Raw genomic sequence first — 10,607 nt, 5'->3', positions numbered from 1 at the left:
CACTCACAGTTATAGCTGAAAAATCATAGTGCAGAAGACAGAGTGTTATCCTGTGCTTGAGAGCATCTGTAGAAATGTGGAGCTGCTGGCATTGAACTTGTGCTTTATGATGAACACCAGTATATATTTAGTCTTCTTAAATATTATTTTTTATATATATATATATATTATTATGATGCTGCTTGAATCAGCGTAGGGATGGAGTCAAAGTATCATTTGGAACAGAGGACTAGGAAAATAATTCTATCAAAAAAATTAGCATGTTGGATAAAAACATGTGGCCATATGGATTGCAATCAATAACACCCAAAGATTTTAAGAGTGAAGTCACACCAAAGGAAGAAGTAAACACTGTCCCTGTCTGCTGGCAGTGTTCTGCTTTCAGCTGCTGTTATCATTTCAAAATAAAACCCTCATGTGAGTGAGTGGAAGAGAATTCCTTGTGCTGCACCTCGGCATGGATGCTGTGCTCTTGTTCTTCCATGTGGTGCATATCACAGAGGAGGAAGCTGAAGGAACTCACTGCATGTGTTCTCCCGTCCTACCAAGTCCAGAAATCCCTTTCAGAGCAGTCCTGTACGGTCACAAAACTGTACTCAGTTAAAAGACTGTTGTGACATTATTATTAGAAATAGCTGCAGCAACGACTTGCCAAATGAACCATTAAAAGAAAACCAGATTCACTGAACCACAACAAAATTCATTAAAGCTTGCTTTGGGCAACATACGGTCTTTGAAGGTCTTTATCTTTTTAACCATTCATCTCTTCCAGTATCCGTGGCAAAGCCCTCCACCTCTCCTTTTGTTTCATTTGAATGTAAATACTCATGTACAATACTGCAGGTTTCCTTTAGTGACAAGCTCACTCGGCAGTGTCACTGGTACATCAGACAATCTACCCACATACAGAAATGTGAATAGCCAAAACAAAATAAACAAACAAAAAGCACAAACAAACAAAACCCAACAAATTTATACTGTTAAAGTAAGTGATAAATTATTTCTGCTTGGGGAACACTAGTTAAGAGTTTTTGGCTGTTGCTTTTGCTCTTTAGTAGAGTAGTTGCTGGTCTTCACTCTAAAGTTTCAGAGATCCTAAACGACTTTTATTTCAGGTGATGAACGAGGAGATCCAAACCCGATTCCTGTAAATGGAAGACTCACAGTTAGAGCCCGCTGTGTAAAGTACGGGCAGTAGCTTGCCTGTGCCTCGGAGCACGTGCCCACACTGCCGTCTAGCTTCCGCAGAGGTTGTTGCATGCTTTTGCTTCATTCTAGCTGATCACATTCGTATGCTGGGCAGCATTACTGAGCCACCTGTGGTGGCCGGCGCATCACAACACGGGCTTCTGTTCTCGGACAGGGTCCCCTGACATGCCACCCTCTGCTGGTCTCGGTGTTGTCTTCCACTTGCTGTGCCTCTGTCCTGTCCTTATTCTGTGTCTCATGCTATATATACCATGCATACAACTATTTTATTTTTTCTCTTTCACCACAAAAAATCTTAAGTTTTCTCTTTAGGACTACAGGCATCTTATATACAGTCACCACTGGGATTTTAAAACGCCATTAGGCTTCCATTTACTATGCTATGAGCTTGTGTATATTTACCAAAATCTGTATTTATACAGTTTTTAGGTTACAGGTAGTGTTGCAAAAAAAAGTAGACAGGAAAATAGAAAGCAAATACTTATTATTAAGACAACAGGGATCTGTTAAACTGTGGCTTGAACTTGTGTAATTCCTCCAAACAATCTGTAATGCAGGAATTAAGCCATTACATTCCAGCTTCCTTGCTGCTATCATTCAGGAGAAATTGATTATCATTGGTAGATTAAGGTGTTTTGAGGTAGAATTCAGCCCACGGTTTCCTGTTTGGCTGATGATTTTGTTTCCATTTCTTGACTTTCTTCCACAGTCTTCATTAAATAATTCAGCTACCGCATTAGCTATCCTTACATATTCCTGTCAACCTTATAATTAACATGTATCCATGGGTACTGCCTCACGTTAGCGAGGCGAGGTCGCATTTGAAAGGGGAATCTTTTTGTATCCGCTGAAGCAGCTGTTAGTGTGGCTGCATACCTGGATGAATCAATTAATCATTTCATTAAGCTAAAGTGCCTCTTAGCGATGCTAATCAAAAGCATGCTGATCACAATTTTCCCAAACAACCCCCTGAAACCTAAACAAACAAATAGAACACTTCGTGACTAACAAACACGCTCTGCTGTCACAAACAGGCTAAGCTTTATTTAACATAATCATCATAATAATAAGATCTGAAGGGGATTTCGTCGGCATTATGAATATGTTCCTTTAGGGATGATAGGCATTAGCAAAAGAGCCATCCCTGGTGATTGCATCTGAATGGTTAATGCTGCTGAAGGCATGGTTATTTGCTATACCATTTTGGACAGGAAACGTTTTCTGATCTTCGCCGCATCTTTGTGGGTGAGGAGAGCTGGCTGCTCCTGGCCCTTCCTGGGACACCCCCGGTGCAAGCTGAGGGGTTTTGCACGTGCTCCCTGACTTCCAAGCACAGGACTAGCCAAGCACAGAGTTTGGAAGGGAAGGGGAGCTGGAATACACAACACGGGTGGTAGAGCTGAAAAACTGGGCAGCTTCAGGGGAATTTTCCTGAGAGGTACGCATGTACATGTAAATAAATGAGACAACTGGCATCAAAACTGCATAGGAACTGAATTTTTAACAGTTAATGCTGATGTGCTGAGTTTGTATTCTCTTTTCTCCTGAAATTAGGTATCTGTTAAATGATTTCTTAAATTACTTTTAATCCAGGATCTGAATCCTGGGCACTGATCCCTATGGCATCAGCATTAAAACAATGCACATCTGCTGGGCACAGGAGTCAGAGTGAAGATTTTCTCCAGTGTGAGAAGCTGAGCTGATTCTAAACCTCAAGTTTCTGGGGTTTCTCTGGTTATTTGCAGCTCTCCAGAGCTGTGGGCTCTGCCTCCCACTGCAGGGAGCATCTGAGAGTCTCCCGAGGTTGCTGGAGACCTGTGGGGCCGGCAGGGAAGCGGTGCTGCGGTGCACTTCTCCATCTGGTGGCTGCTTGGGGGTGAAGCAGCTCAGGGTGCTCACAGCAGCTCAGCTACCCTGAAGGCACAAGGCTCCCTGGAAAAAGAGAGAGGCAGAGGGAGTTGTCTGTCTGCACATAGACCTTTGCAGGGGGCACTGGCACAGCCTGTGGCAGTTTTTATGTATTTGTTAGGAGCCCTACTGGCAGTCTCGGGGCTGTGGCTGCTGCTTGGGGCACAGGAGCAAGGTCCCTGCTGGGTGGATGAAGCTCTGCCACTAGCAGAAGCTCGGGGAGCTGAGCCCAGCCTCGCAGGGGAAGGCTTTTCCCCAGCCTGAGGAGGTCTGTGGGTCTGAGGGGGTGACACAAGTCGGGGCGAGGAGCCATCAGGCTGCTGCTCCTGCCAGCCCCATGGCAACGAGCTGCTACACCCCACATTGTGACCCCTCCAGAATTCTAACGGCTTTGGGTCACAGTTGAACTGCCTCGTGCAGAGGAGCTGTGTCCTTGTCGGAGGCAGGCCTCAGTTCACGAGCACTCTCTGAGTGAGCGTCAGGCAGCAGGTGTAAGCAGCTCCCAACGAGGGAAAGCGGCTTCCAGCTGCCCATTTTCGTGACTCCGGAGTCACAGCTGGTCTCTCCGAGCGGATCCCACCTTGCCTAAGAGCTGACACACGCAGGCAGCGGTTAGGAGGTGGCCCACGGAGGACCCTTGCAGACAGCGTAGAGATGTGGTGGAGATGGCAGAAGGTAAGAGGCCTGATAGCAGTGATAGAGGTAAGTAATGGGGAAGGGCTCAGCCCCAGTGCCCAGAGCGTACCCCAGATTCAGTTACTGGGTAAACGCAGTGAGTAAACCCAGAGGCAGTGCCAGCACCAGGACTGCCAATCATAGCACATATGCCTGGCATTGGTGAGCGGGAGTGTTTCCATCTCCCCCAGATGCTACAGGTAAATGTGTGGGTGTGTGCAGGTGGATGTAACTTGCTAGCAAACTTCCAGCCTGCCCTGGGAGTGGGCAGGGCTACCAGGCGGGCAGAGGCCTGTGCTGGTGTCCTGTGAGGAGCAGTTGAGGGCACTGGGGCTGTTTAGTCTGGGGAAGAGGAGGCTCGGGGAAGAGGAGGCTCAGGGGAGACCTCACTGCTGTCTGCACCTGCCTCAAGGGAGGCTGTGGGGAGCTGGGGGGCCGGCCTTTTCCAAAAAACAACTGGTGATAGCACTGGAGGGATGGCCTCCAGTTGTGCCGGGGGGGTTAGGCTGGCAACGAGGAGCCGTTTCTCCTCAGAAAGCGCAGCCGGGCGTTGGGCCGGGCTGCCCAGGGAGGCGGTGGAGTCACCGCCCCTGGGGGTGTTCAGGGAGAGGCCTGGACGCGGCGCTGGGGCCGGGGTTTAGGGGCTGGTCAGTAAGGGGACGGGTGGCAGCCCCAGCCCTGCCCCCCGCCCCCTGGGGAAGCTCCCGGTGACCAACCAGCGGGGCCCAGCCCTCGGGGCTCCTGGGGCGGCGTCCTTCGGCCTCCTCCTCCTCCTCCTCCTCCTCCTCCTCCTCCTCCTCTTCAGGGCCCCGCGGTGCCGCCCCGCAGCAGCCGCCCGGCCGCCGCCCGCGCCCCGCACAGCACGTAGCCCCACGACAGCAGCACCACGGCGGCCAGAACCTGGAAAAAAAACAAACAAAAAACAAAAAAAAGCGATAAAAGAGGGCGTGAGGCGGGGATGTCGCGATATGGCCACACACACCCACCAGGCGGCAGAGCGGCCGCGGGTCCCGCCGCCCCGTCATGGCGCCCGCTGCCCGGCAGCAAGATGGCGGCGCGGGGCACGGAAGTGACGTCGTGAAGCCGCGACCGCCATGCTGCCTCCGCTGACGGGCGGGCGGCGGCGGCGGCGGCGGAGGCGGCGGCGGGAGAGAGAGAGGGGGGGGAAGGGAGGGGAGGGAGGGGAGGGTGGGGAGGGGAGGGGAGGGGGGGGTGATGGCGAGGGGAGGGGGGGGGGGCCCGGTTTCCGTGGCAACGCCACTTCCGCCGCCGCCGCCGATGTCGGAGCCGCGCCGGGGCCTGGCGGAGCGCGGCCTCCGCCGCCGGCCGGGCCGGGAGGAGCGGCGGGGCCGGGGGGGGCGGGGCCGCGAGCGGCACCGGGAGCGCAACCGGGAGCGGAACCGGGAGCGGGAGCGGGCTGGGAACGGGTTCGGCCGCTGCCGGGCTCGGCACAAGGGGAAGGCGGCGGCTGCGGAGCTGGGCCGGGCTGGGAGAGAGGCGGTGAGTGCGGGCTGGGGCCCTCCGTCCGTCCCCTCCGTCCGTCTGTCCCTCCGTCCCGCCGTCCGTCCCTCACGGGCACCTGTTGGCATCGTCCGCGCTGCTGACCCGCTGTTTGCCTCCTCCTCCTCCTCCTCCTCCTCTTCTCCCAGGGCACAGGCGGCGACGGCGAGGAGTTCCCGGAGGACGACGACGACGACGAGGACTCCTCGCCGAGACCCAGCACCAGCCGGCAGCGCCGGATCATGCCCGCGAGCGCGTCGCCCGACGCCAAGTGCCCGATCTGCCTGGATAAGTTCGACAACGTGGCCTACCTGGACCGCTGCTTGCATCGTTTCTGCTTCCACTGCGTGCAGGAGTGGTCCAAGAGCAAGGCGGAATGCCCGCTCTGCAAGCAGCCCTTCAACTCCATCTTCCACACGGTGCGTGCTGAGGATGACTTTCAGGAGTTCGTGCTCAACCCGATGGAGAGCGGCTCTTTTGCCAGCCCTGATGGCCGCAGGTTTCGCTACCGCACCACCTTAACCAGGGAACGCCGCGAGTTGCCTTTCCTCCAAAGCAGTGCCTCCTCCCGGCTGACAGTGTCCTCGCCGGATAATGGGATTTTGTTCGAAGGCCTGCCCAGCCAGACGCTGCAGCAGAGACATCAGGAGATCCAGCAGATGCTGAGGAGGCTGGCCTTGAGGAGGCAGGCCAGCGCGGAGGGCAGATCCACGCAGCAGATCCAGGAGGAGGAGATGATCAGCTTCCGCAGGGCCCTGTACCGCACCGGGGTGCGCATCCGCAGCGTCCAGGACGGCGGCCGCTACCGAGACATTTCAGCAGAGTTTTTCCGCCGCAACCCCGCCTGCCTCCACAGACTGGTTCCCTGGCTGAGGCGAGAGCTTACAGTCTTGTTTGGTGGCCACGGGTCCCTGATTAACATCGTGCAGCATATCATCATGAGCAACGTGACCATATACGACATGGAAAGCGACGCCTTCGCCGATGAGTTGACACCATTTTTGCTGAACCGGACCGAACACTTCCTACACGAGTTCATCAGTTTTGCCCGATGCCCTTTTAATTTAGACGCGTACGATCAGCATGCCAATTACGACTGCCCTGCGCCTTCATATGATGAAGGAAGCCACACGGACTCGTCAATCATTACTATATCTCCAGATGAGGCAAATGCTCACGGACCAAACCGCAGTTCATCCATGACCAGTGTTGGCCAGGCCCCCTGGGATGATGAAACTCCAGGGCCTTCCTATTCCATTGCAGAGGACATCCGTACAACCATAGCTTCTCCTCTGGTGACATCAGAAAGTTCTGATGAAGACTCTGCTGCAAGGAGAACCCTACAGCAGGCTCAGTTACAGGCAAATGCTTACTTAAATGACAGTGATTCTTCTCCGGACAATTGCGTTATTGTTGGGTACGTTAAGCCACTAGCTGAGAGGACACCAGAACTGGTTGAGCTGTCCTCAGACTCCGAGGAGTCCATCAGGGAGGAGAGAAGGGAGGATATCGCGCAACAGCAGCCAGTCCAGTGTCGCAGCTGGAGTGACAGCGAACAAAGCAGGAGCTCATCACCACGCTTCCCCACGTATAATGAGATTGTAGGCAGCTGCAGGAGCTCCTTATCCCCTGCAGCCGAGAAAACAGAGTTGAATGAGGAGAAAAACGAAGATAGAGCAAACCGTCTGTCTCCACAGAACTCGACCTGGAGCCCCTCTTTGGAGAGGGAAGCGACGTGCTCCCCTTTTAATCACAGATGGTCCAGAGAGACAAAGCCCAGGAGTCCTCAGGCTTTTTCACAGAACAGTCAAGACAGCCATGGCCATGGCTCTGAGAGGGAGCATCACAGCAAACGCCACCCTAGAAAGAGGCGGTCAAGAAGCAGAGACAGCGGCAAACATAGGAATAAAAGGAGCAGGAGGAGGTCAAGAAGTCGTGACAGGAGTGGCTCCCGAAGAAGCCGGAGTGGCTCCCCAAGAAGCCAGAGAGGCTCCCCTAGCCGTGAGAGCACTACATCCAGGGAATTAAGCAGATCACGGTCGCTTAGCAGAGGCCGTGGCAGAAGGAGATCAAGGAGCAGAGGCAGGAGATCAAGGAGCAGAGGCAGGAGATCAAGGAGCAGAGGCAGGAGATCAAGGAGCAGAGACTGGAGATCAAGGAGCAGACACAGGTCAAGGAGCAGAGACAAGGACCACTATTACCTAAAAGACGGTTACCAAGGCAAGTACCACTGGGGTTACGCTTTCTATAGTCGAAAGAAAGATGGAGAGGACTCCTCCTGCAGGAAGGATCCTCCGCCCAATGCCCACAATTCAAAGCAGTCTGCTAGTCCGGAATGCAAGATCCAGTCCTTTACTGAAAGGAAAGATCCGCACAGCCAGGAGGGACTTCACGAGAGACATTGCTATTACGAGCGATGCAGATCAAGGAGTCGATCAAGCGATAGGTCAAGGAGCCCACCTGCAGGGGCTGACAGAACAAAAACCGAAAAGCCCGGTGGGAAAAGGAAGTACAAAACTCGGCACTTGGAGAGTGCAGCAAAGGGGAGCACAAGTCAAGAGAGAGAAAACGACCATAGGAAAAATTTCTTGAAATTCAAGTACTACTGCAAAAATGAAGATAACCTTTCCGACAATCGCGAAAGTAGCGAGACCAGGCATAAGAAAAAGAAGAAGAGAATGAGAAGCCCAAGTGTGGAGATAGTCTACGAAGGAAAAACGACAGACCCAACAAAGCACATGAAAAAGAAGAAGAAAAAGCATAAGAAGAAACACCGCAAACATCACGCACATTCCTCTCCAGTGGTGATTACAATTGATAGTGATAGTGGCAAGGAGCCAGAAAGTACTGGATGTGACAGCAACGTTACTTGGACAGGCACAGCCAGCTTAAACAAGCAGGAAAATGAATCTCTATCATCTCTTATGGGAATGACAGGATGTGACGATGTTTACAGAGCAAGCGAGGAAACTGGAGAATCAGCCGGAAACTGCAATATTCCTACTAGAAGTGACTTTAATCCTGACACTAGTAATGCTGACACTGAGCCTCAGGAAGCAGCTGATAAGAGCCTGGTAGCGGATGCGTCAAGCAGCAGCACCACTCAGACAGAAACTGTGACAAGCCACGGTCAAGAAGCACAAGCAACGCCTTCCGGTCAACTGTCTTCCCCCGGGACTTCCCTACAAGATTATCCAGAGAGACCAGCACTGATACTGAGGCTGCCAAAGAGATTTGTTAACAAGTCCTGTAGGCTTGAGTCCCCAGACAAAAACATGTAGCGTATTTTACACTGAATAATTCTTAAAATTGTGAATTTAATAACTTTTTTTCCCCCATTGAGAACAAAGCACCTGGTATGACTTGTTTGTGTTAAAATATGTCTGGGAGCTGTGTAAACCCCTTGAATGTGTATGCACTTTTATGTCAGAGAAGATAAGAGTATTGTTAGTATGTAAGTTAGGTTTCTTGAAGGACTACTTAAAAGCTATAATTTCATAAAGCCATCGTATTTTCTCATGGTATGTAAAATTTATCCACAGAGTTATTTCAAAGCTGTGTTTAAAAACAAAACACACAGCAAAAACATACCAAAAGACAGAAAATACATCTTATGGGGATTACTCTTCTTATACGTAAGAAATATTGCTTAGTTCTTAAAAAAAATATTTCATGATAAGTTGTATTTTGTGTAGGTTAAGCTGATCTCTGCTAAAAAGCAGTTGGCAATTTCTACAAAGATCTTGAACAACACCTTCAGTAATATAAGTTGTTAAGTCAAAATTTGAATAAAGCAATAAACTTTTTTTTTAATTTAAATAATTTAAATCTGTGGACTGTGTTCTTTGCCGGCAGAACATTTCTCTTTTGGTTTTGGGTTTACAGACCAACATTTGTGCTGTTGGTGGTTCTCCGGGTTGGGAGGTTGTCAGGTCCTAGCCCTCACTGAAGGCAGGAACACCTTTGGTCAGATTGCTCAGGGTCTGTGCAGTTTTGAATGTTCCCCAAACTGGGGATCTCAAATCCTCTCTACGATACCTCTTCCTTTTTTCCCAAAAAATCCCTTGGGACTTCCAAATCCCTTCCAACCCAAGCCACTGTATGGTTCTGTGATTCTAAGATTTCCCTGAGAAAACAAGACACTGTGTCCCACCGTCATCAAATTTCGCCCCCAGGTAAACCAGGTGCAGCTGCCCCCTGGGGCTAAGCATGTAGAAGTGCCCAGTTTTGCTCCAGAAAAAGCTTCAGTAACCCAGAAGATTTTGGCACTGCTGACCCTCCAGGACAGGGGCTGCAGGAGAGCTTGCCCAGGGTCAGTGCTTCCAGCCATATTCCTTCAAGGCCGGTCTCCAGGGCTGACCAGGCCCAGATGCTGAGGGGACAGCAGCAGCAACAGCGTGTCTGCTCCTTCCCAGTCACCCACATGGGCACTTTTCAGTCCTTGCTGCTTGGAGGGCTGTGAAACCCCAAGCTCATGAGATGTGACTGAAATTCAGTGCTCCGAGAAGCCCCCAGGGCCAGCTGTAGAGCCATGTCGCTTCAGGCTGAGGGAGGTGGGGGGAGCTGCCTGTCCCTGGGATGGGAAGCTGACAGGGTCTTTTCCTTTGGGCATGGGCATGGCTGGGAGAAAAGCAGCAGCAGCAAAAGCCAACACACTCCCATAAGGCAGCACTCTGAGATACAGCAGCCCCTCCACCACCAGAGAAGAGTCGGAGCACCCTGAACCTGGTGTCCATCCTGGCCAACATGACCAACCATCAGCTGTCTGATGGCAAGAAAATGTCCTCCCGCAGGTAACATCCATCTTCTCTGGGCCAGCAGCCTCCTTTCCAGAGCTGCCATGTCTCACCTCTTCTCCCTGCCTTGTCATTCTGCTGTGGATCCCACCTTGGTGTCCTCCATGGCACACCCAGCGCTGCCAGGAAAGCTTTACTGTACAAGGCAGTCCCCATGCCCACCTGGGTGCTGGTGCTTTTGGTGTAAATCCAGACCTGATTTTATGCTGAAGGCCAAGGGATTCAAAAGGGTTCAGTTTTGGGCCCCTCGCCACAAGGAGGACATGGAGTTGCTTGAGCGAGTCCAGAGAAGGGCGACGAAGCTGGTGAGGGGCCTGGAGAACAAGTCCTACGAGGAGCGGCTGAGGGAGCTGGGCTTGTTCAGCCTGGAGAAGAGGAGGCTCAGGGGCGACCTTATCGCTCTCTATAGGTACCTCAAGGGAGGCTGTAGCGAGGTGGGGGTTAGTCTGTTCTCCCACGTGCCTGGTGACAGGACGAGGGGGAATGGGCTAAAGATGCACCAGGGGAGGTTTAGGTTAG

At 52.0% G+C, this 10,607-nt stretch overlaps 1 protein-coding gene across 1 annotated transcript; it reads left to right on the top strand.

The window, feature by feature from the left end:
• Positions 1-4,992: 4,992 nt before the first annotated feature.
• Positions 4,993-9,114, top strand: TOPORS (TOP1 binding arginine/serine rich protein, E3 ubiquitin ligase). Its single transcript, XM_084504799.1, has 2 exons — positions 4,993-5,292; positions 5,442-9,114. The coding sequence occupies exons 1-2, from the start codon at positions 5,008-5,010 to the stop codon at positions 8,571-8,573; spliced, it is 3,417 nt and encodes a 1,138-aa protein (XP_084360925.1). The 5' UTR covers positions 4,993-5,007; the 3' UTR covers positions 8,574-9,114.
• The last annotated feature ends 1,493 nt before the right edge of the window (positions 9,115-10,607 follow it).

Source organism: Aythya ferina (assembly GCF_964211825.1).
Source record: "Aythya ferina genome assembly, chromosome: Z".
NCBI classification, from domain to species: domain Eukaryota; kingdom Metazoa; phylum Chordata; class Aves; order Anseriformes; family Anatidae; genus Aythya; species Aythya ferina.
Note: the sequence above shows the minus strand (reverse complement) of the source record. Positions and strands in the feature narration are given on the sequence as shown.

Excerpts from the sequence above, each read along its gene's own strand:
- TOPORS (XM_084504799.1), top strand. The coding sequence starts at position 5,008 with ATGGCGAGGGGAGGGGGGGGGGGCCCGGTTTCCGTGGCAACGCCACTT. Across the intron at positions 5,293-5,441 it reads GCCGGGCTGGGAGAGAGGCG|GGCACAGGCGGCGACGGCGA; the intron begins GTGAGTGCGGGC and ends CTCTTCTCCCAG.